Genomic DNA, 27379 nt, shown 5'->3' with positions numbered 1-27379 from the left:
TTCGCTTGAGCCTCCAAGTTGTGAATAGTTGCCCCTTGGCTTTGTACCCGCGGTTGTATCTCGTCATATTGTTCTGTAAGGCACTTTAGCATATCCTTGATCTTTTTCAGGTCCTCATACCTGGGTTCTTTGTTCCTATTAACTCCACAAGAAAAAGAAGAACCATCAAAGTAAGGGGTTGGGGGAAGATAAGAAATATAAGCACAACCATGAAAGTGACCATCTTGACCACCACACATATCGCACACATTCCACACATAAGATTGAGTTGGTGCACATAACTCGCTCTCGGGAATGTTTTGATAATTTTGCCCTGGGTGGTTTCCTCCACTAAACGCATAAGAAGGATCAAAAGTAGAATTACCAATATCAAAACTCTCATAATTCCAAGATGTCATGTTTCTCAAATTAATAAGTAAAACAAAAATAAATAAAAAACACAAATAAAAATCAAATACAAAAAAATAAAAGTTCAAACTTGAAACCTAGCAATATGTATACCTACAACTACACCGTTAGTTCCCCGGCAACGGCGCCAAAATTTAATCTTGCCCAACTATGCCTTATAAAAAGGACTAAGCGTTCATTGCAAATATAATCTGGTTTATAAGTCCAGAGTCGAATCCCACAGAGAACTAAGGCCTAGCTACAACTGTTCATTATCACCAAAAAGAGATGCTTGAATAGTTCCTAACTTATAGATATTAAGATTCTTGTGTTTAACTAATTAACTAACAAATTAAAATAGTAAATTAACAACTACAAATACTAAGGGTTAGAGACAAGATTAAGGAGATCTAGAGTTATGATTTCCCCAATTGTCAGAATCCTTCCCACTATATCTTCTATAATTTTGCCTAAGCCGATCATGAGCGCTCTGCGTGTTGTAATTCTCTCCCGAGTAACTACGACAATTTACTAGACATACTTTCCCGAGTTACGCTAGCTGGCTATAATTACAGCTCACTTAGATCGCACCCAAGGTTTCGTTATCCCTAATCCCACCTTTAAACCCTTGGTTATTGATTCCTCACATACGTCGGGAGTGATGTTGTTCAACAACTACCTAAATATGCACTCTCTCCCGAGTAATACATACTAAATAGGCACAGCTAATTGAGGGTCCTTCAATCAAACACAAGAATAATATAGTTGAACAAATAGAGAAAATACTACGGCTCAATTATATAAAAACATAAAAAGAATTTATCCTACAAAAGGTTCCATCAAAACCCTAGATAACAAATTAGCTATTCATAATAGTATGTAAAACTACAATACTAAAAGTCTTAACCAACAATGAAAAATAGGAAGAGGAAGGAAAAACTCGTAGAAGAATTCCCCGCCTTGCTCCTATTGTGTCTCTGCCTCCTTAGGTCGAATCTGTGTCAAAAATTGGTCTCCTCCCCTCCTTAGGTCTAAATTATGTCAAAAGTGTGTCTAACCTCCTACAATACCGTTTTTCCATGTATATATACCAAGTAAGGTCGGGCCCAAATAATTATACCTTCTTCTACGCGAAAAAGGACAATATTTCACGTATGGAATGTCGCGGCCGCGGTCAAACCGCGATACGAACGCGATATATGGCAGGTATACTGCCTCAGCCCGCCTCAGGTCCGTGATCGTGGTTTCGACCGCGTTTTTCACCCTGTTCCATTTGGAATTTGGAAAAACATAAAACATATAGCCTTTGAGTTAGCTTTCCAACCATATATTGTGGAGCCCAGATGGAGTTCTGAGCGAAAAGTTATGTGCATTTTACTAGACAGTGCGCAATATGCCTACTCGATTCTTCGTTTTATTGCTCTATCATCCGTTGATCCCCGAACACGATCCTGGCTTAATTCCTTGGGCTTTTACTCAGACTTCAAAGCTCTAAATCACTTGAATTCATTCCATAACATCTATATAGCTCGGAATCACTCGTACAAGACATAAAACACACCGTTAGTGCAAAACACTAGCGATTAAAGCGCAAACTCAACTAAAGTGCAATAAATTAAAATGTAATAATCGACTAAAATATGTAATTATAGCCTATCATCACTATCCATACAATCAAGATTCTAAAGAAAACAGCCATTGTTAATATTTTTTATCCATCATTAGCCTTGGGGTTACTGGACCTCATAACCCGCCCAAATTTTGCATGTTTCTAAATTCTAAGGTATCGTCTAGGTCGAGTGATAGTTTTTTTTACCAAATTACAAGTAGTATTATTTTGCACAAAATGTCATCATCTAGGTCAAATGATGGATAAGGACTTTCATTATTTCATTCATCGTACTATACACAAATAAATTGATGAATGAAAAGGTAAATCAATTAGTACGTTAAATAATATTATACAATAATATCATTTGTTCATCTTGCATTATTGTGAATAAAGGCATGTAATCAATCATAACTAAAAATAATACTCACTTTTAGAAAAGAAATATTCCCTATAAGGATCGCTGGAAAGTAATTTTGTAAAAGAACAGAAGCTTTCATGAATGTGCAGATGTCACAATCAAATTCACATATTGTTTGCTTAAAAGCACCAAAACAAAGAAAAAAATTATCCTCTTCTTTTTTACTATGATTGATGCATTTGTAAATTGCAATCATTACTTGGAAACCGCGTTTCTATTACACAAAGTTGCTAAATTTGGATTTAGCACTTATAAACCATGGTGCCATTACCAAATGGTAATTGACATTCAATTTCGTCTTTATTAATTTGTTTATTCAACTTTCATTTTGTTGGTTGTGAGGGTGCTTGTCGAAAAAAGGCCTTTACAAAATTTATCTCACGTTCAAATCAAATACCCCTTCTAAGTTAACACAAGGCATTTTAAAGATAGAAATTCTATATATGAAAGTGTTAAATCTTTTTAATCAATTTAGCATCCTCAAAATTATCATTGCCACTACATCACAACTTAGTATTATTAATATCAATTGAAAATCCATGATACGCAGAAGGAATATGGTAAAAATAACTATCTCCATATACAGAAAAATAAATCAACCAAAATTACTAACTCTGGAAAGAAAACCATGCCATAGCCTCCAGCTGAGTCCCATTTTCGAATTTCAATTGTGGGGCACATATTTTTGTGATTTGTGGTGACGTTTTCACTTATATATATTACAGTAAGTAAAGTCAAGCTTTAGGTTAGGGTAGGGGGTTAAATTATTTGAGTTTTGAATTGTTGAAAGCGCACTAATACTATCCTTCATAGTTTTCTTCCTTTGCAATAAACGTGCCATTATGCCTGTTCCTTTTTTTCTTTTGTTTCAGTCTGTACAAGAGCGAATGTATGTTCCTAATGCGTACCATTTTTTATATATTAGCTAGTTAACGTGAATGCATTATAAAAAAAAAAATTGTCTTTCCTCATGTGGCGTCCCCTTTCGTGACTTCGGGCGCAATGACCTACAAAATATTTACACAAACATTGTCGATTTATTGTCATAATTCAACTTGTAAGTATGTTTTAGTTTGGACTGCGCTAGTTTTAATTTTTAAGACTTTGGACTCCTATCTATTGGTGTTTTCATTACGGATTGGTCAACCTGTCACAAACTCACGATTACTTACTCACACATAATTAAAGGCAGACCTGGTCATAGTTTTTTTTTTTTCCAAATTTGTAACACAAACTCAAATTTTGGACTATATTTTCAGATATCTTTAGCAATTCGTTTCAACTTCATGTCAAGACGAGACCAATACCCATCCCAACATAAATACATAATAATGCTTAATCTGGTGCAAACACAATAATACTAAGGCATTCCAGTTGAAATTTCCTCATGTAAGAAATTCACCGCACTTGTCAATTTCTTAGTGCAGCAGATGAAGGTATCATAATAGAGTCAAAACACACGATTAGGTCAAACCGTCTAAAAGGCAGCTACTCTTGGGATCTAAGCTCCATCTCAGCCGATTAATGCTATCGACCATTGACTGGGAAAGACTTCAAAACAGAAGCTGTTTCGTGTACAAGTTATTAAGTGTTGACGGCAATACGATCTACATGTATCAACAAGCCAAAGGTACGTGGAAGAATCCACAGAAACAGGTTGCTGGATCGTTCCATTTTAACATATTCGCTGCTTTGGGACTAAGAAATCCCCAAGTCTACTCAGACACTTGCCCATCTCTTATCATAATAGTAACTGTATTGACTATTTTCTGCAAAACTTGCAGTCTCCAAATAGGCACCTAAGCCAGGAGCGCAGGAGCATACTACAAGCAAGGACCAAATAAAAAAAATAAAATAGGCATTACAGCAGCACCAGCACCTGGTGCTCGCGTGCTCCTTCACATAGCTCCTACACCTCCTCTGTTTGAAGCAGCTCCGCTTGTGACTGATCCACTGTGAGATGGTTCTGGCTCCATGTAAAACCGAGCACGGAAAGCTGCCAAATGTGCATAATAGGCTGGTGGAATTGCAAACAGCATCAATTAACTTAAGTTAGTAACATGATACGATGAACAGGCTATACGTGGAGAAATTCCAAACAAAAAAAGGATAAGGGGGGAGGGGGTTGACACTGGGAAATAAAAATAGATGCTGAAGAAAAGCCACTAACAAGTGCAGTGAACATAGCAATGGAGACAGAACGAGTACACCTAGCATATCTGAAATAATGAGTAACAATTAAGCCACCAGAATTAGAATGCTGGAAAATTTCAACTACGGCAGTCAAAAGTAAACATATGTATAGCAGAGATTGTTAGTCAAAGACTGCAGGGCGTCAGCAGTAAAATCGTTCTCATCCCACAGAACATGATAATGAGCTGGGCGGCTAGCACCCTGCAGTATCACAAACTCCAGTAACTTACAACAGAATCCTTAGTACACGACTTGGAGTGGCAAAATGGTTAAAAGAAAACAGTTAACCACCCATATTATCCACTAAAAAATGGGTTGGATAATGAACATTTTAAAAACGGGTCAAATATGGATAAGAACCATATTATCCATTTAGAAAATGGATAACCAATGGATAACCAATGGGTTTAACTTTTACATTTGTAAAGCCTCAAATTGGGAGTTCCTCAAGTTAGGGAGACTAAGAATTCTCCCAAAAGTTATCATATGCAAGAAGTCATGGATAATATGGGCTCCGCCGGTTAACCTGTTTTTTATCCGTATTAAATATGGGTCGGGTCGGATAATTTACCCGTTTTTCAGTATCCGTTTTCGACCCAAATCATATCCAACTTGCAACAGAGTCCTTAGTACATGACTATCATATGTTTGTAGAATACCAATCTTATTACCTGTATGCCGGCATGGCTACAGAGATAGAAATCAAATTCAGTAGGGTGGCATATCTTTGAATCTACAACGGTACCTTCACAATTACATTATAAAAAGGTTTTAGAATTCAATTTGCAGCTAAGCTAGTATAGAATCACTATTTGATAGATTCTTACGAGTAACATCAACCCTGTCAATCAACATACTAGATAAATCAACTAGTCAGTTTAAGCCAAGAACGCAACAAGATTGTTAGCTAAGCTATGACCCTAGAATATCTTCTCCTACTGAATTTTATCCGAAATTGCCTACGTGTGTTAGTTGATCTCTAGTTTAGTTAACGGCTCGATAGTCTCTTTGATTGTCGATTAATTACCTACACATTTTGGAAAAAATCTCTTGAATAGATAAGTTGTTTGAGTTTGAATCACTCAAAAGTTAATCATAAGTCTCTGTAGGAACGATATTCTACTCACTACTTTATTACTTGACGACCACGTATACTTGCGTATGTGTTTGGTCGCAACAAGTTTTTGGCGCCGTTGCCGGGGACTTAGAAATTATCTACCTGTCTGAGTTAAGCTTTTATTATTTATTGTTCAAGTTCTAATTTTAACTTTGCCTTATTTATGTTAACGCAGGCTCTTCTCTTGAATGCGGAGGAGTAGAAGGGCAAACAACCTCCTTCCTCTTGATCCTCTTGATCCTGAAATTGAACGAACACTTCACAGGGTGAGGAGGAAAGTCTAAGCTAGAACTAGAATAGAAAGAGAGTTGGACATCGTAGTTCAACCACAGCCACTAGAGATGGCAGGTAAAGAAGAGCGTCCGGTGATAGAAACCGCAAGGCCCAATCTTGCTAATATGACTCAGGCTATTTGTGAAGCATGATATCACAAGTCACTTTGAACTCAAACAGTACATGGTACAGCTGATTCAGCCCATAGGGCAATATGTGGGTCTATCTCGTGAAGACCCGCAACGGCACATTCAGAACTTCCTGGAAATTACGGACACTTATAATTATCCGAACGTTTCCAAGGACTACGTCATGCTGACACTATTTCCCTTTTCACTGCTAAGGGGAGCTAAAGAATCGTTGCAAAAGGAGCCTGCGAACTCGATCCACGCTATGATCTAGCAAGAAAATTCTTCATCAAGTTTTTTCCCACTAAGAAGACAGTCGCTGAGGAGCCAGATTCTTGGGCTCCAACAATGGGATGGTGAGACTCTTCGTCAAGCTTGGGAAAGATACAAGAAGCTACTCAGAGACTGCCCACATCACTGTCAGACTGATAGGTGTTGGGTCATTCTTTCGTTGATGAGTTAGACAAGACATCAAAGATGAATCTTGACTCAGCTTGTGGGGAAATTGCATGGCAAGGCCGTATAGTGAAATCCAACTCCTGCTAAACAATTCCACCGCTAATGATAATAATTGGCAAGGAGATGGGGAATAACGAAGAGCACTTAAAAAGAAAGCAGCCGGTGTAATTGAGCTTGATGACTTCTTAGTCATGAGAGCAGATATAGCAAAATTGGCAAATCAGAAGAATAGAATGACAATGCACCAAACACAACAGATGCAACACGTACAACAAATGTCTACTTACTGCGAATTATGTGGTGACGGTCACACGAGTGACATGTGCCCCACGAATCCTGAATCTATCTACTATGTAGGGCAACAAAGCAGAAGTCCGATAAATCAACATGCACTATATGGGAACACAAATTGGAAGAATCATCCTAACTTCTCCTGGGGTGGAAATATCAGACGACTCAGAATCATTATAGGCCCCAAGGAAATTTTAATCAACCTCAGAAGCCACCCAGCAAGTAGAAGAGAGTACGAATGACTTGTTGAAGAAGTTGTTGCTTGACAATCAACAACTCATGACCGATTTCAGAAATCTTGAGAGACAAATGGGGCAGTTAGCGTCAAATCAAAATACTAGGCATGCAGGCGCTCTTCCCAGTGATACAGAGAAGAACTCTCAAGTTAATGCAGTCGCGCTCAAAAACGGGAGAGAATTAGAAGAAGTGCCAAAGAATAGAAGGGATAAGCCTATACCTGAGGGGGAGTTGATTCCTAAGGCAACGCACGAGTCAAAGAAAGATGATACATACTTTAAGCCAAATATCAATACCCCACACTTAGACTCTTGCTCGTCCTCGAGCAACAGAACTATATCAACACCCCAAAACGTACATCTCACTAGGAAAGAGCAATTCAAATTTAATTCAATCACACTCAACCTTTTGACTATGGTCGATACTAGCGATCAAGCATGAACACACGAATTTTACATTCTTCCCGTTTTAAACAAGCCCAAGTATACACAATGCGATTCAACCCAACTCAAACAACCTATCCACAACCACCCTACCTCAAGAGTCGACTTGTTACCACTAAGCACCGTTAACTTGCGCACTCGCCAACAAGAGAAGTTTACAACATTACCAATTTGTCATGAGACCAAGTGCCCTCACCACCTATGTTACTCGGACTCTTCAAAAATGTTGTTGGGTGCGTGTCGGATCCTCCAAATTTAGTGCATTTTTGGAGGATTCGACACGGGTGCAGCAACACTTTTGGAGAGTCCAAGCAACATAGCAGTCACCACAAGCAAAAGAGTGAATATAGAAGTAGCTCATAAGTTCAAATATGCCATTGAACATAAATTAAGGACATTAGACACAGAGTTCAGAAAAGCGCCCGCTTCCTCGCTTTAAGCGAGAAGCGAAGCGGAGCGGGAGGTTGGGCGCTACTCAAATTAAAAGCGGCTCAGGTAAAGAAAAGCGCCCGCTTCTCTCTAAAAAGCGAGAAGCGGTGAAGCGGATCGAAGCGGTCGATTTTTGAATTAAAAAACCCAAAGTCTTTTTTTCAATTAAAAGACCAAATCGCTGACTTCTGTTCCATACCTAATAGTTTCTTCGACTTCTTCAGCAGCAAACTAAAGTTCTAAACTAGCGATTTCTTCCTCACTAAAACGGTAAAACCAGCAATTTCTTCAACAAACTAGGGTTCTTCGTTTCTTCTTCAACACTACAACAACAGGCTTCATTCCTGGGCCATATTGGCCTACGACATCAATAAAAGCAGCAAAAGTGTCAGTATAATTAACACAATTAAAAGGAAGACCTGCATCATACATCCACCGCGCAAAAAAGGTAACTGCACGGTCCCTCAAAATCGCTTTGGCATCAACTTGAGGATTACCACTTTTTCCTCCCTTATCTCCAGATTTTTGCGGGAAGTAACAATCCATAGGACCTTTGGTCTTGCCAGTAGATCCACAACTAGAAGACATTGGTGGAAGCATCCTTCCCCGCTTTTGTGATGTTGGTGAAAGCGACGAAGCATCGTCACCTTCTTCTGTTTCATCATCATCATCAAGATTATAAAGTTCTTGTTCATGAATCATGAATTATACTGACACTTTTGCTGCTTTTATTGATGTCGTAGGCCAATATGGCCCAGGAATGAAGCCTCCAACTTATTATGAAGTTAGTGGGCCATATCTAAAACATGAGGTGGCAGAGGTGAACAAAATCGTGGAGGAGCACAAAGTAGAATGGAACAAGTTTGAGGGGCACAAAGTCGAATGATCAAGCAGATGAAGAAGTATTTGAGGATACTTCTGATTTCACTTGGGGTGATGTTGCGGAGGCGCGTGGAATTGGGGAGAGGATTTATGGTTTGAGGGGGAGTACCTCAACTTCAAGTTCACAGAGGAAGGGAAAACAGGTAGCTACTTTGTCCCTAGTTGATGAAGTTGAAGAAGATGACGAGCAATATAATAATGATAGTGGAATACAAGAATTTGACAATCTTGTAGAAGAATAGGATGCTCATTTTGTGCTTTAATTAATGCTACTCTTTAGTTTTTTATTTGAAGTATTGAACATTTGCTTACAATTACATGTGTTGTCTATGACGTATTTATTTTAATTTTTTTTAAAATTCCGCTTTAGTTAAAAAAAGCGGGCGTTTCGCTTCTCGCTTTTCGTGAAATGTGGGTTGTCGCTTTTCCTCGCTTCACGCTTTTTTTAACACTGATTAAACAATTGAATAAAATTCGGTTAATCTCACAAAGAATTTCATGTGCATCCCGTGGTCGTACCATAAACTTGCCCGTAATGTACATCTCTACTAATCTAAGCTAGCCAAATCTAGAATCAATTAGGACTTTATGGTTGTAATGTAGGCTAAGGGAGGGGTCGGGTACATTTAGGAGTAGTGACTAACCCTCCTAAGCACTTTAATACACTACACTCACAAATCGAGCACATATTCTTCTCAACCAATTCACTCGTCATAAACCATATCTAACATAGCCCTATTTTCAATTAAACACTTCTATATCTCCACTAGCACGAATTAGAAAGACTAGGAGGTGTATTTTTTTTCTACATTATTTGAACTGTTCTTTTTTTCTTTCTTGCACTTTTGTTTTTTGTTTTTTTTCTCTTTTTTTTTTCTTCACACACTCTATACATTAAGGTTCATCGGCTCGTGACCTTTTTTTCACAACTTTAGTGCACCTTAAGAACTCTTCCATGGTTCCACTCGAAAGCTACTCCCCAATCTCTCACCTTACTTCTTTTAACGACTAAGTGCCTTAGGAGGTAAAGGTTCAACAATCTCAAATTAAGAACAAATAGGGATACGGCTTGTAGTGTGGGTGCCAAAGAAAAGGTCTATAGGTTCAAAGGGGCTAGCAACGGAAAAATTTTATTTGTGAGTGCCAAGCACCTCTATTATCAAGCAAGAAATGCCTACGTCATCTCCTAGACTAGCACAACTTAACGATTCCGCTTCGATTAACACACGGGGCAAGTTTTAGACTACACACGATAGCACAGAATATCATGAACCTTACACACACATTGCACATGACTCAATCGAGACGGTTCTATTCGACTCTCAAGTCAAGCAAGCATAGCGAGTTGAGAATTTTTAAGCAATAATGCACTAGGTGGCATACAAGTCAAACAACTGAGAAAAAGGCGTCACAGAGTAGGCTACTTAATTTACTTGGGCATTACAATTCAAATCAAATATTCAGGAAGACAGAGTGCATGCCATAGCTTAATGTGCCAACACCAAACATGTCAACAGGTACCTCAGAGCACCTCAGTTTTCACCCTATCCTACTCCTAAAAAAACACCCGGTTCGAGCTTACACCCTTGGAAAAGAACCGGCGTCCAAAGAAAAATCTAGGGATACTACCTAACTATCCTAACAAGAACAAAAGAAAATCTTTTTGGTATTTCTAATCGGACTTTAATCCCTCAAGAAAATTGTCCAACAGATCCATCGTAGGGAAAAGTCCTAGCTTTTTCTGATTTTTTTTCTTTTTTTACTAGCTAATTAGACTATGTAAGTTCTAAACTAAGCTAAAAAAATTAACAATAAATAAAAAAATTATACAATTACAAGTCAGGAAGTATTTCCCCCACCCCACACTTAAATAATGCATAGTCCCCGATGCATAACAAATTTAAAACAAAGTAAGGTGGAAAGAAAGAACTCCCTGCTAGTCGAATTCCTCCTCCTCAGAATGCCCACCAGCCGCAGCTCCGGGCTCATCATCCGCTCCTAGGGGCACCAAAGCCATGGGACCCGTGACTTCATCACCAATCTTATCCCCATCATCGGATCCTTTGCGAGTGTTCTCATCCTCAGATGGGTGAATATGACTGCCCAGTGCAATTCCCAACATCTACTTGGAAGAACTGGAGAGATCATTGCATATATGCATACGCTCCTTCTCCGACCTGTTTAAGTTTTCGTCCCTCTCATTCCTCGCGCCTGGCTTAGCTTTGATGTGGATTCCAGCAAGGATGTAATGTCTAGCAACACCTTTGGTGCCTCCACTACCTCATCATAGCCAGGGCACTCCGGTAGCCCATGGGAGAGCATGTACTGCGTCAAGAGGTTTTCAAAGAAGAACCTTTTGATTCTTTGGCCAAAGCGGGTGCGGGCCATCTCCCCTAGCATGATCTCACCCACGTTTATGGGTCGCCCAGTCATCAGAAAGAATATCACACACACTCGAGCTCAAGTGCATTCACTGTTATGCTCAACGAGCATCAATCTAGCCTGCACGAAGTTTTGCCATACCTTGGCCGTCTTGTTGAAGTCGAAACGGAGCATCTCAAGGTGGACATCTCCCTTGGTCCGTGTCCACTTCGCATTAGAATCAACGCCACAAAGCGACGTATTGTCCGATAGCGTGGGCTTTTGACGACCTTTTGTAGCCTCCACAGATTCGGGTTATCAACTCCCAAAAATTCAAACAAGGATCGCCTATCCAGTGGTTTCTCCTTTCCTTGGCCCTAGGGGTGTTCATAAAAATCCGAAAAACCGAACCAAACCGAAAACCAAACCAAACCGACCAAAAAAACCGTTACTTTTTGGTTTGGTTTGGTTTTGAATTTTAAAAACCGATCAAATTTGGTTTGGTTTTGGTTTTAATCAGAAAAAAACCGAACCAAACCGACTATATGAGTAGTTATTTCAAATTTATATTACACTTATATTTATGTATATTGTTATACAAAATTTCAAAAAATTTATGGTAAATGTATAATTTGCACTTTTAATATAGTTCTTTACCTTTACATTATAGTTTGATTGGTAGTTTTCTTTTGTTTAGTGTAAGAACCCATTTCGTGTTAAAAATAACATATTTTAATTGAGTCCTTAAATTATTCATCACTATTTGATTCAATTATCATCAATATATTTTGGTAAATAATAAATTTCTCAAAGGGTAATTGATTTGATAGTGTTACATTGAAAATGTGGTCGCCGGAATATGTGTTTGGTAGTGTATGTCTTATATTTAAGAAAAAATCGACAAATAACCGAAAAACCGACATAAACCGAATCGAGAAAAACCGACTTAATTGGTTTGGTTCTAATATTTGAAAAACCGACTTACTTGGTTTGGTTTCTTTTTAGGAAAAAACCGATCCATGAACACCCCCACTTGGACCCATGACCGGAACAGGTCCGCATTCCAATTGGCATACATCTCTCGCATTATGCTCAGATTTGCAGGGCCCGGGCATTCTATGAGCTTATTCATCTTCATCTCTACCAACCGGGCAAGCACATCCGGGAAGTTTTTTTCTAGAGCCTTCACATTAATTTCGGAGACATATCTCCCATATGGCACAAAGTTATTATGCCATTTGATTGCATCTTCTCGAACTAGATCCAACCGAGGTCGTGGGACCGATGGTGTCCTCACGACCCGCTAGCAACCTGCTTTCCCTAAGCTTGCCGGGAAGAACCTTCACCCTGCTTACGTTTTTTGGGAGGGGGAGCAGTAGTGGAGGACTTTCCCACCCCTTTTCCTTTGGGAGGGGGAGCAGTAGCGGAGAATTATCCGAACGTTTCCATGGAAAAGGGGTGAGAAAGTCCTCCACTACTGCTCCCCTCCCAAAAAATGCAAGCAGGGTGAAGGTTCTTCCCGGCAAGCTTAGGGAAAGCATGTTGCTAGCGGGTCGATGAGGACACCATCGGTCCCACGGCATCGGTTGGATCTAGATCGAGAAGATGCAATCAAATGGCATATTAACTTTGTGCCATATGGGAGATATGTCTCCGAAATGGGGATTAATGTGAAGGCTCTAGAAAAAAACTTCCCGGATGTGCTTGCCCGGTTGGTAGAGATGAAGATGGATAAGCTCATAATGCCCTGGCCCTGCAAATCTGAACATGGTGCAAGAGATGTATGCCAATTGGAACACCTTGTTCCAGTCATGGGTCCAAGGAAAGGAGATACCACTGGATAGGCGATCTTTGTTTGAATTTTTGGGAGTTGATAGCCCTAATCTACGGAGGCTACAAAAGGTCGTCAAAAGCCCACGCTATCGGACAATACGTCTCTTTGTGGCGTTGATTCTAATGCGAAGTGGACACGGACCAAGGGAGATGGCCACCTTGAGATGCTCCGTTTCGACTTCAACAAGACGGCCAAGGTATGGCAAAACTTCATGCAGGCTAGATTGATGCCCGTTGAGCATAACAGTGAATGTACTCGAGCTCGAGTGTGTGTGATATTCTTTCTGATAACTGGGCGGCCCATAAACGTGGGTGAGATCATGCTAGGGGAGATGGCCCGCACCCGCTTTGGCCAAAGAATCAAAGGGTTCTTCTTTGGAAACCTCCTGACGCAGTACATGCTCTCCCGTGGGGTAACTGGGGGCTGATAGTTGGGTTCTAAAGATGCACATGCCTGAATTGGGTTCAAGTCAATTCATACCTTCTAACAAATAAAAAGGGCAAACTTGTTTTCTACCCATCTTCATGGTCCAAAAAATAGAGAGAAATCCGGAGCTTATAATAAACAGGCATAGTAAGGTATAACAGGCAGACGGGAAATTACCTTGCGATTGCATCAAGTTCAAAAAGAAGAACTTGATAAAATTGTCCTTCACTAACACCATCTCTGAAGGGGAAAAGGATAATTCACTTCAGACAAAAAAGGAACAGAAATTTCTATAATGCAGGTATAGAAGCATTATTCAACAATACCTGTACAATATAATTCTCTGAGGCTTCTGTGCAGTTGCTCGACGGAAGGAAATAAGCAATTCCCTGAATTATAAATGAGATAGACCATCAGTCAGAAGCAAATTTAAGTCCATTAGCTTGAACCTTGAAAATCAAGACATGTTCTTTGAAAATGAGGAAAGAAAAAGGCGGTGTACAGATCTTGTATAAGCTCTTGCCTATGCGCTTGAGCAGAAACCAAACCAGCATACTTTGTAATCTCAGGCCAATCTTGAGAAGCAACCACCTGAAAGATATGAAAAGTTAGCACTTCTTTGCTTCAGATATATAGATGAAGGGAGTGGATTAATGAAACCAAAAGAATGAAGTCTACAGCAATTACCGCAGCAATTGACGGGCTAGAATCCTCCCCAGGGGGGGATGGGTGACATCTGCACCAAAAATGATAGTTGGGCGGTCGCTGACAAGGGAAATTCGTCTAGAGAGCACATCAACCAGCACAGTATTTCTTCCTTCAACCTTCACATTTATCTTCAGGGATACATTGGCCAAAAACTGCTTAGTCATCTTAAATACATGTTTTGTCAAGCAGCATTGCGAGATTTCACCATTCTGGGCTTGTACCATAAAGAGAAGAAAGGTGCAAATGTCTCCTCTCCTTCTGAGTCCTAGAAATCCCCTAAGCAGTTTAAGAGAGTTATTTTTAAGAGATACCTCATTTTTATCATTAATTATCTCCTCGGATTCAAATATCTCCTCTCCTTCTGAGTCCTCCATCTCTTCGCACTCAAACTCTACACCTTCTCCTATTTCTTCCTCTGAGTCACTTAACTCTCCCTGCTCCATCGCAATTTCTGCAAGGGACTGGTCTGCCATATAATCAAGGTCATTTCCATTTTCTTGGTCGCTGGATAAAATCATTGCGGTAGCACCTGAATCATGGTGTTGCGTGGTTCTATTTGGAGTTCTATTGATTTGATGATTTTGATCTCCAGAATCTGAAGCACTAGTAGGTGATCTTCCCATATAATGGTCAGCCACTCCTCTGCTTCCCATGGCTTTCTGCTTTCTGGACGTGAAACTCAAGTGCATCTCCAAGTCAACCTCATTGCTTTTTCCCACAGGGCTAGAGGGCATAGAACAAGTAACATTTGAACTACTATCGACAACATTCTGAACTTGAGTGCACCTTCCTTTTGATGACTCTAAGATATATAAAGTTGGTGCAGCAAAGGATGCAGCTTCCAAGTCACAATTTGCATCATCAGTTCTTTGCAGAAGTGGATGAAAGTCAAAACCAGATGATATTGAAGTTTTATCCCTGAGCTTAGAAGACTTGTCAAGAAAGTTAACAGTATGGGCTAATTGGCGTGAATGATGAAAGAAGCTAAGATTTAGTTGAGGTTGACAACCCGAAAAGAAACTGAACAAACTGGATGTACTAAAACTAGAGTTAGACTGATAATATGGCAAAGGGCCATCTTCAGGGGCCCGGAAGAGCAAAGGATGCATCTGTAGATCTGACTCATCTTTTCCTTCAGTAACATTCTTATTATCCTTTGACACACTGCTTTCCTGTAGATTCTGATTACTTATAGTGTTCCTCCCAGCACTAATGCTAAACAGTCCATCTTTCACATAATAATTCTTTGCAGCACTTGCAATTGTTGGGACTGTGTTGTCTGTATCACCCGTACAAGCATCCCCACCAAAAGTCCTTGGATACGTTCCACCATGATAGCTTTTAAAAGCTGACTGAGATATAACTCGAACAGATGGTGGAAGATTAACAGGAGGCAGGCCCGGAGCTAATTTGACTAATTGTCCACTGTTAAATTTACGGGCTCGGTATGGCCGCGAAAAGGACTCGGTTTTTGAGGCCCTTCAAGTCAGATGAGAAGCATAGCGAGTCATCATAATGCAGAAAGTCTGCCATCTTGAGAACACAAATACAAAAACAAAGGAGATGAAAAGAGTAAGATGCAATGTGTACCTCAGAGAAACAGGGAACTCGTTAGAGATGTGCGATTGCCCATTTCCAGAACGACTGCTATTCATCTCTTCAGCAACTGGAGAACTCTCATCTCCCAATAGCTGAGCAGGAGCAATTTTCTCTGCCAGGTCTGACATAGAATGATTCACTTGGATGCTGGATACAGCAGGCCTCCAATCTGCCAAAAAGGCCTCATGAACATAAGCCTCCTCATCTCTTTCTGTACAATTATCTGCACCACTATTTTCTGTTACAGCATAGTCAGCAGCATTATCCTGCAATATTTTTCATGAGCAAGGGCATTATAGTTTATATACAACTGCATCCAGTGGATGAATGTAGAAAAGGAACATTAAAGTTAAAGACCCTTCTCAAAAGTGTAGGGAGCCAACAAAAATCCATTCATCATTCAATGAATCAACTATGTCTCAATCACAAGCTAGTTGGGGTTGTATTATCCATTTCGCTTTATTCGGGACATTTTATTTTAATACTAATGAATAATTTGACTTTTAAGAAAATTAGAAGTTTTCTAAACTAGAGATCCTCTAAATCTCACATAAAACATCTATGTCATCTGTAGAAATAAAATTACGTCAGATATCCAACAGATGTAAACAAGAAAATTTCAAATTGTACTAATGTATGTTTTCATTCAAATGTTTGTGGTCTGCTCCCACCAGGTAACCCATAGATCAAAAGAAGTCTCATGTTCCAAACACTGCACTAACAATTATTAGCCACAGCACAAAATAAAAAGAAATGATTTATATTTGAGTCTCCTCCTAACACATGTAACAGTTGCCGCATATAGTATAAAGCCTCTTCGGCTTCTTTTTTTATTAGCCTCTTCTGCTTAAATTGTCCTAAGTTAGACATGCCTCATAAACTACTATCCAACAAAAACATGAAACATCGGGAAGACCTCTAGTTTTGCAACAGTTTCCATCGCCAATGGCTTCTACCGTCTGCATAACTGGATAGGGCGTCATAAGTACCTTACACGGAGAACAGATGTTTACTGCCAAATTTCGACCACAGAGAATATTTCCCCCTAGAAACTGTTCCTTTATCTTCAATCTAGATTTAGCCTAGCTAAACTATATAGCGAGTGCCTCCTGATCCTGGCAACAACAACAACAACAATAACAACAACAAACTCAACTTAATTTCATACGTGGGTCTGGGGAGGGTAATATGTACGCAGCCTTAACCCTACCCTATAAAGGCAGAGAGACAGTTTCCGATAGACTCTCGGCTTAAGGAACGGTAAAAATAAAGCAACAAGCAATAACAGCAGTAATACAATAAGTAATGGAAGCGAGTGACATAACAAGTAATAAAGAACTAAGAATAAAAGAATACAAGAATGATACTAGTACTATTGGTAAACCTAGGAGAAACTCACAACTACGTGTCAACCCACCACCTTAATTCTCGACCTCCACACCTTCCTATCGCTAGTCATGTCCTCTGTTAGGTGAAGCAATGTCATGTCCTGCCTCATCACCTCTCCCCAATACTTCTTTGACCTACCCCTGCCCTTCCTCAAGCACGCCATGGTCAGCCTCTCACACCTCCTGACCGGGGCATCTATGTCTCTCCTCTTCACATGCCCAAACCATCGCAACCTCGATTCCCGCAACTTGTCTTCCACAGATGTCAGTCCCACCTTGTCCCTAATAACTTCATTCCTAATCTTGTCTTTCGTGGTATGTCCACACATCCATCTCAACATCCTCATTTCAACTACTTTCATCTTTTGGACATGAGGCTTCTTGACGGGCCAACACTCAGCTCCATACAACATGGTCGGTCTAACCACCACCCCTGTAGAATTTGCCCTTAAGTCTAGACGGCACATTCTTATCGCATAAACCCCCGAAGCTAGCCTCTATCTCATCCACCCCGCTCCAATGCAATGAGTAACATCCTCGTCAATCTCCCTGTTGCCTTGGATTATAGACCCAAGATACTTGAAACTATCTCTCTTGGGAATGACTTGAGTATCAATCTCCACTTCCACTTCTTCTTCATGCCTCTCATCACTGAACTTGCACTTTAAGTATTCAGATTTCGACCTACTCAACTTGAAACCTTTGAACTCTAGCGTCTGTCTCCAAACTTCCAACCTAGCGTTAACACCCCGTCGCGTCTCGTCAATCGGTACTATGTCATCAGCAAATAACATACACCATGGCACCCTCCCTTGTATGTGTCGTGTCAGCACATCCAACGCTAGGGCAAACAAAAACGGACTAAGGGCCGATCCCTGATGCAACCCCATCTCCACAGAAAAATGTTCTGAGTCTCCTCCCGCAGTCCACACACTAGTCTTAGCACCTTCGTACATGTCCTTAATCACCCTAATATCCGCTACCGGGACTCCGCTAACCTCCAAACATCTCCATAGCACCTCCCTCGGAACTTTATCATAAGCCTTCTCAAGGTCAATGAACACCATGTGAATGGCTTCTAGAGTTAGCCTAGTTAAACTATATAGCGAGAGCCTCCTGATCTTGGCAATTTCTTCAAAATTTAGTGTCCTATACTCTACTGTTCATGTTTTGAGCAATCGTTGACTCAGGACAACCTATAAAACTAAAAAGATCTGGAAATTCCAGTCTTAAGTGACGTGTTAAGTTAAACTATATAGCGAGAGCCTCCTGATCTTGGCAATTTCTTCAAAATTTAGTGTCCTATACTCTACTGTTCATGTTTTGAGCAATCGTTGACTCAGGACAACCTATAAAACTAAAAAGATGTGGATATTCCAGTCTTAAGTGATGTGTTAAATTACTAAATTTCTGGCCAGATTCTTGTTTTTCTACTGTAACTGACCTTAAAATGTGTATCTTATGAATTCCTCCCTTTGACCTCCCATATATTTCCACCTTAAACGAGCAGATATGAAAGAGCTCATTAGCCAACTCGAAAAGATAAGGATTCCTAGGGCTTTGAACCGGAAAAAGGTAAAACAGTAGAATTTCATCTCCTTTTTTTGGTTTGACAATAGAATGAAGGTAATTGGATAGAGGAAAATAATTGCCATTTTTTTGGGCCTGCCAACTTTTCAAGTGTTTGCAGGACTTATACTTCCCGGTCTTCCCTCCAACTTTGATGATTAGATATCTGAACACCTCTTTTCTACTCCCAAATTAACTGTTCCACCAAAATCAAGGAGTGGAGTACCTTTTCGTAGGCCCAACCTCCTTCGCTTCATGCCAAAATAGCAAAGGCCCCTACATCCCGACTTCTCCTTTTCCCTCATATATGAAGAGGCTCTAACCTTGCATTTAAGAATGTGGCCTAGTGGTCAATGAAGTTGGAATGACGAATATGCGAAACCAGGATCCAAATCTCAACAAAGACAAAAAAATGCTAAGTGAATTTTTTCCAATGCCTAAATCTGGTGGACAGAGTATCCGATAATTGGTGGGAGAATGGAGGTACTCAATGCAATAATCAAGGTGTGCGCCAATCGGCCTGAACACAACCGTCATCAAAAATAAAAATTTAAAATTTAAAGAATCTCTAACCTTAAGGGGGGAGTTGTTGTGACATGGTCCATATACATAACCAGGTAAATGGATATGAATGATATCTAGTCAGCAAGACTTAGGTCCACTCTTTGCTCTTGTTTGCATTCCAATATGTTGAACGTGGACTTAACAAACAAAAAAGTCTACAACATGATAGACAACTCTTCAACACCAACATATAAAGCAGCTATATGTGTAGCCTTGCAAGGTACATGCATTATCAGCTTAGCTAGAATATTTTGCGAAGTACAACAAAATCACTAACAGACCAGATCATGTTGATGGCATAATATAATTAAGTCAATAAAAATGTGCTCTCTCTTTATGTTTTCTATAAATAAAGTGTACTCTCTCTAATATCTTAAACTTTTAGATGAGATGGTCACACACTTTAATATTATCAGACTCGAATCTCACAGCTACCCTTTATCAAAACGAATTTCCACTTGGGCTATGAAAGGAAGGAATTTTCACTTGGCCAGCATGTGAGGAGGCATGTTAAAGACATAATATAATTAAGTAAATAAAAGTGTGACCTCCCTAACAAGCTTTAAATGAGATGGTCACACACTTCTACAGGTTCAACTTAGAGGAGGCATAATGTTTAAGCGATCTATAAATCAATCAACAACCAGATGCGCCTCAAGCAAAAACTAGTACTGGGCTATATGAATCCTCCGTATCCACTCCAATGTATTCTAACCCATTTCATTCCAAAACTGGAAAATATTTTTTTTTGAAGTGTAAACTAATGGTCTTTACAACAAGAGGTTTTCGAAATTTCACCATCATCCCTACATTGACATGCAAGTTTCCAATTAAGCTAAAAAGAATCCTATTCCTGGCAAACATCGGATCTAATGCAAGTGTAAAACTAACAACTGAGCTTTAATCACAAAAGTTGATGCCGAAAATGGATCTTTTCCATCCATTGTGTCTGTTCTTAGCTAATTCACATTGGTCTCAAGAGATTATGTCTTTTGAGACTTCCCTTCATGTGATTACAAGCCTACCTTGTCCATTTTTAGGAGATTCAATCGCCATGATATAGTTTAAAGTCTATGTAGAACATGATCAACCTTGCACACTCAGCCTGGTGCTACCGAAAATGCATAGATGATGAATGCATAACGATTAGGAGATAAATGGTTACGTCATATTAAAATATAACGCAAAACGGCTTCTAGATAGAAGCATGAAATCCTTCCCATTTATTACTGATTACCCCTACCTATATAGAATCCATTATGTACAAACTCTATTTATTATATATCCTTTTTTCCATCTCTATTTGACTACGTTCAACTTTAACATTTGATTGAGAACATGTTTTATCCAACCAATTAGCGCTAATTAAGCATAGTTGGGCCACATGTAAGTGGCTCTGTTGGGGAAACTGTAATTGAACCATAATACAATAGAAGACTTTGATAACTTTCTCTTCAATTTTTCTGAGAATCGTAATTTAGTTTTCTTCCACCTTATCCAACCACCGGCGAAACCCACTTATTATTTTTCTTTCTCCTCCTGTCAGCCACTGTTCACACAATTGCATCCTCAGCTCCATGCCCACACCCCAAATCCATCATGCTCTCTCCTCCTCCGCCAGTTCAACGTAAAGACATTCAATTAGAGGATACCTTCATCCTTTCTTATAGAAATTTGCTTTTCTCTTGTGTAATCTCTTTTGCAAAAAGATTTTCAAATAGGATACAATACAATCCTAGCTTTAGTCAAACAAGCATTAAACAATATCTTAGTAATAACATATTTGATTATTTATACATAGTATTAGATAAGTTAGATCACTCTTAGTCCAATCTAATTCTTCCGGTTCCTAGCCCATAGCCACAAGAATGATGAATTTCAACATGACTAATAGCCCGTTTGGCCAAGCTGCAAAAATCAACTTATTTTGAGAAGTGCTTTTCTCAAAAGTACTTTTGGTAAAAAGCAGTTTGTGTTTGGCTAATTAATTTGAAAAGCACTTCTGAGCAGCAATTAGTGTTTGGCCAAGCTTTAAAAAACTGCTTCTAAGTGTATTTTTCTCATAAGTGTTTTTCAAAAAAGTACTTTTGGAGAGAAGCTACCTTTTTTTGCTTCTCCAAAACTGCTTCTGCTTCTCCCAAAAGCACTTTTTTTCCTTTCAAAAGCCTGGCCAAACACCTTAATTTTAGAAGAAAAAAAAAAGCACTTTTGACAAAAAAAAAGTGCTTTTGCCTCAAAAGAAGCTTGGCCAAACAGGCTATAATCCAGCCGAGCAACCAATAATCACATCCAATGCAAGTCTAAGCCAGTCTAAGCCAGCTGCAGCAACTGGCCTAATCTATAGTAACTGCAAGCAAGCCTAATCTACTTGATAATCGTAGCTTACTAAAGAGAAAATCCAGATTTACAAATGGTAAACTAAATCCCTTTCAGGAGAAGTTGAGATTAGGCTCAACTAGGGATTGTAAAACAAAGATTTGGTGCAATTAATCACATTATATGATCAGGCTTAAACAGTAAACAGTAACAAGGAAGGATCTATACTTCAGCAAACAGTAATTAACCAAGATTCAGGTAATAAATATCAATCCAACTTATAATTTCTAAACATAACTAAGATTCTTAGCAGATTTGGCATCATGACTATGAGCCCGTTTGGATTGGCTTAAAAAAAGTGACTTTTCAGCAGAAATAGCTTTTAAGTCAAAAAGCAGTAAGTTGGGGTTGCCCAGCTTATTGCTTTTGGCTTGTTTTAAGCAATTTTTAACTTATTTTAAGTACTTTTTAACTTTGCCAAACACTGAAAAAAGCTAAAAAGAGCTTAAAAGTTTATTTGGCCAGCTTAAAAGCCAATCCAAACACCCTCTACATTGCAAAACAAACCTACTTCCCTATTTTACCAGTTCCATGCTCCAATTTTGTGGTACTAACTAGCAATTGGCAAGATGACATTTAAATATATGGTAATAAGAGAAAGAACATACTGCATGGGCGAGTTAGGTACTTCTTTGACAAAGTACACCTTTCTAACATGGAAAATGGATGCGGAATAATAGTTTGATTGAAAGACACAGCCTTACCTCCTTTTCGGAAGAAACATACCAAGTTTCCAAAGCAGCAGCTTTTGATTTTCTTCTCTCTTCATATAACCGGTGTTTTGCCTTCTTACTAGCATCGGATTTATATGATTTCTGAGTTCCAATAGCAATGCGCCACTGCCGGGGTAACAAGGAAGGATCTCTATGAGGAACAATAAACTTCCACACTGACATCCAGTCAAGCTTGAACACCTTCAGACCCTGCGTGATCATGACTATGTAAATAGTGAAGCAGCGACAAATGGAGATGGTGGTGCTATGGAAATTTAAGTTGCAGTGTAAACTTATCTCTTCAATACGTGCAACCTCTTCTGCTGTCAAGGGAGAGTTTTTTATCCTCCGAACCGCCTACAAGGTTCATTACCACATTATTTACCACAATCAATGACCACAACAATCATAAAACACATTGTGACATTCAAAACAAAAAAATGGCGTCTCTAGCAACATATATATTTTTTGATAAGGTAAATAATTTTATTAATAATTGGGGGAAACCCCGTATACAAGTCGTATGCCAAAAAGAAAGAACCTACACAAATATATGGTTCTCAACAACATAGGCCCAATCCTCTATACAAATAGGGACCTCATGAGTGCACCAAAAAGAAATTAGAAACAAAAGGCAGCTTTGCAATTTTACAAACTCAAGTTCCGCCCCTTCAAAAGCCTCTTATTTCTCTCTTTCCAAATAACCCACATGATTGCTACGGGAGCAACCTCCAAGCCTTTGGACTTCTCTTCCCCCTCATGTGAGACCAACTATGCAACGCCTCCTTCACTATGCTCAGCATCACCCATCACACCCCAAACAAATTAAGGACCAGATATTTTGGAAAATACTGCAAAAAAGGTCATGATTCATGGATGAATTGCGATTGTGGGTTGTACTTTTATTAGGTGAATCGAGAAAGTCATTTTCGAGTTAAAAAAATCTTTGAACTGTTGAAGGAGTGGTAGGAGATGGCTTAAACATTCAGCATGTTCCAACTGATAGAATGAATAGATTGCTAAAGTGGTTTTGCAGGCACTTTTCGGAAGAGGCAGTTCAAATGGGGCCAGAGTGTTAATAGTATGATTGTTTATAAATGTTTTATGCACACCAGTAACAAACCTTTATTGGATTATCAGGTGCTTTAGATGATGAGCGATTCTTCTGCCTGACGAAAATCTGCAAAAAGGGTCAAGCACTTCTTCACGTTAAGCACAACTAAACATTAAGAAGACGATGAAATCGAGAGGATAAATGACTGACAACACTGTTGCTGCAACTGGAAGTGCACATAAGAATCACCTGATGCTTAGATTTGCAAGGAAGATAGCGCTGCTGAATTCCCCTCCAGTCTGTATTATACTCCATCAAACCCAATGCTAATAATCTGCACCAGATGCCAAGGTAATATTACAAAACTTATTAGTAATGGTAAAAGTGAATATGGGTAAAAATGAAAATCATCCATGATATTAAAACCTTAAGAACCTAGTAGGGAATTGATGAAATTGCCTAAGGAAGTGGAGGATGAATGATACATGGTATTTAACCAAATCACAATGACTAAAACTGCTTAGGCTCTCATAGATATAGGTAATTAGCTTCATTCAATTGTTTTCGTACAATAGACGTAAATAAATTCTTTTCGCTTTATGATAACACCCAATTTTGTATCATGCTGAGAAATAAATTGTATTAAAAGATCGTTTATTTAGGGGAAATTTCAGAATCCATATGTGAATTCCAACTTTGCAACTCTAAACCCTAACTAAATTCACTACTTTCTCTGTTCTTCCTATAGCAAGGTTTTAGTTCACAACCTATCACCATAGGACTGTGGAGAATATGAGAATACCAACTAATAAAAGCGAGAAGGCATCAAATGCCCCGAAGCAAGGTCAATGTTGCCTCAATTTTACAATCATGACCTAATCAGTAAAGCGACTCATTTCATAAGAAACCTGATACTGCTACTGCAAGAAAGGTAAAAGAAGACATAAAACTCACTCATCCTCTGCATCAGTAAAAAGCACCCGGTTTGTTACCGCTGCAGGGGGTGGCTTATGGGGATACAGGATTAAACAAAGGAAAGAAGCGCTGGGCTAACTTAGCAATCTCCTTTGGAACAGGAGCAGCTGCCTGTTTTTTAGCTTTTTCTACTAATACAGCAGCCATAGTCTTCTTTGATGTTCGAAAACTTGATGAAGGAGGAGGCACACCGTTTGAATACAAGGAAGCCTGACCATCAGGTTCAGCAGTAAAATGAATGTTTTGCACAGGAAACAAGGGTTCCTTCTCGGAGCAGATATCATCCATACCTCCTACTTGCCGATGTCGGTAATCTTGCATAGCTGTCAATATATATCACCCGTGATGAAGTAAATAAAGTATCATAAACTGAGCAACCATAAGAAAACTAAGTGAAATTTAGTGTTCTAACATGATATACCATGAGAAACATCATCCATGAAGTCCTTGACTAATTTGATCAGAGCCACATCAAGAACAGATAGTATTGGACCACTAATATAAGGTACCCAGGAGCCTATGTTAAGTCCAGATGAGCAATCTCCCTGCAAAACATGTGCTGAAGATATTTTGTTGGTGATTTGGGCAGGCGAAGTCTTCGAAGGTTCATCAGACACTGAGGGATGAACATATGGGAAGAAGAAGCAAAAACTGGGATATGCTACACTCCTACTAGCTAATACTTCATCACGTTTATGAAGCATTTGTGATATCAATTGCCGAACATCAGAAGCAATGTGCCGTATGGCCGGCTCAAGAACACAAACCGCAAAAACCTGAATAAGAAGTTGAACATGCTCATGTATCAAACAATGTAATTGTCCTATCTGATGGGCTGCAAATCCATTCATAAAGCCATCATTCGCAGGCGACAGACTGAGTGAAGCTAGAGAACATCTTGGCATCGTCATGCTTTTTGCACCATGTCCAGAGTAAGGAGAAATGGGCAGATATGGTAACAAAGGGCGTAGTGGCCTATTTGACAGCCCTAAAACCTTCTTCTTGTTCTCAAGAGAAGCTCTTTGGCGCCTAGTTTGCCTAGTCTTAGGTCTTCGAGTAACAGCCTCGTACTCCTCTTCAACATCAGCCTTCACGTGTTCATCAATGTCACTCTCCAATGCCTCCTCAATTTCAAGCTCAAAATCTGCATCGTTGTCTTCATCTTCATCATCAACATTTTCATTCTCTTGTACATTTCCAGAATTTCCATCTTCAACCAGTAAAACAGCTGCAAGTAACTTCCTGTGCGCTTCATCGAGTGAGTACCTCGCTCTAGTGCGCTTACATTTAGCATCTTCATTATCCATATCTATGATGGATCTCCTTGAATTTGCAACTGAAAGATATTCAATGCCCTCTTCCCCTCCACTGAATACAGTCCTCTTGTTATTTGAAATTCCACTTTCAGGTTATTTGAAATTCCACTTTCAGGTTCAGAAGAAGAGATTTTCTTCACGTCTTCTGGACAAGCTCCAGAAGAAGCTCTATTTTGCATCATTTCCTCACCAAGAGGGCGGCTCTAGGGCTCTTGCCTTAGGCCCCCAAATATTTAAGGCCCCAAAAATATAAAGCAGGCGATATTGGGGCGAGTCTTAGGGCGCGCATCAGGGCGGGGCGGTCAAAAATCGCCTCGGGGCGGAAATGGAAAGGGCAGGCCTACGTCTCAAATGATTAGGCGTTCGCCCAGCCGCGCCTTGCGCCTTTAGAGAGAGAGAGACGCAAGCAATTCTGATGATAAATCTAAAGAAGAAGAAGAAGAAGAAGAATACCGCAACAGGGATCTATTTCTTCACCATAAACATACAAATCAAAACTTGGAGGCTGCCTGTTGTTGCTGTTTAACAAATAATATAACTTGCTTTCTGTATGGACAGCAGATCGCAGATAAATAAGGGGAAAATAGGTACACCATTGCTTCTTCTGTCTCGATTTCAGCAACTTGGATCTAGGTTTGGAGCACAATTTAGAATTGAAAATTAATTCTCAAAGCCATTACAGTCAAATTTTGGTTAAAATGGCAGGGGAGAGTAGCGAAGACGATAGTGGATAATTCTTGAACAATACCTTTTCTCTTCTTTGGAGAATTCTATTAAACACTGTTTGCTTCTCCTAATATTGCTTGCGTATAAGTCAATGAATAAGTTCTTTTTTCTTAATTGGCTTTAACAGTTTTTTCATTAATATTCCCAAAAGAGATTTTTACTTTTTACTTTTAGTTTTTTAATTGGTATTATTCTAAACTTGGCCAGGTTATCTCCTTACAAAATCATAACGCAAGATATTGATATATAAAATTTTATTAAAAGATAAGAACAAAAAATATTGGCAACCCATTACAAATATGGAAGTTGACGTAGATGAGGATGAACATCGACATTGGTTAACTTTATACATTTGCAATTTTGTATTGTCTAAACTTGTGTTAGAATGTTTATTTATAATAATTATTCCTATAATACTGGATGCAATTTTTTTAAAATAATTTCTATTATATTTTACACATTTTGAATATTTTATGATATTTTTAATAATTTATAAGTAAAATCCATGGGGCTTACACCCTGTGTTTCAGGACTTCCGCCTCGCTCGATCTTAAGTGAAACGCCTCATGTTACGCCCCCGTCTTTTAAAATACTGATATAAAGTACTACTATATCATTATATTATCTATGTAATTTATATTTATACAATTTGTCTAAAGATCTAGTAAATTCTAATCAATCCCTTAATTTTTTAAAAGTTAGAAAATAATTATTTATTAACCTTTCAAATGAAGCGAATAAAAACTAGGAACGAAAACGGGGCGGAATCAAGCAGCTAAAAATAATTAATTTATACACAAATCAGAGTCTCCAAAAATTAGTTTTCTCTAATAAATAAGTAGGTAAATAATAAATAACAGTAGTATCATTTGAGGCATCCCACATCAATCTCCATTGCTTG

The 27379-nt window shown here is 39.0% G+C and overlaps 1 protein-coding gene across 1 annotated transcript; it reads right to left on the bottom strand.

Moving 5' to 3' along the window:
* Window positions 1-3758: 3758 nt before the first annotated feature.
* On the bottom strand, window positions 3759-26543 carry LOC107810134 (uncharacterized). The gene is given in 13 exon segments (XM_075257237.1): window positions 3759-4434; window positions 4588-4636; window positions 13668-13730; window positions 13817-13879; window positions 13993-14081; window positions 14178-15677; window positions 15789-16063; window positions 22399-22764; window positions 23531-23587; window positions 23711-23795; window positions 24416-24484; window positions 24486-24759; window positions 24858-26543. Coding segments are annotated over 13 exon segments (4074 nt in total). The 5' UTR covers window positions 25744-26543; the 3' UTR covers window positions 3759-4136.
* Between the last annotated feature and the right edge of the window lie 836 nt (window positions 26544-27379).

The sequence above is a fragment of the Nicotiana tabacum genome, chromosome 7 (genome assembly GCF_000715075.1).
Source record: "Nicotiana tabacum cultivar K326 chromosome 7, ASM71507v2, whole genome shotgun sequence".
Taxonomy (NCBI): Eukaryota; Viridiplantae; Streptophyta; class Magnoliopsida; order Solanales; family Solanaceae; genus Nicotiana; species Nicotiana tabacum.
Note: the sequence above shows the minus strand (reverse complement) of the source record. Positions and strands in the feature narration are given on the sequence as shown.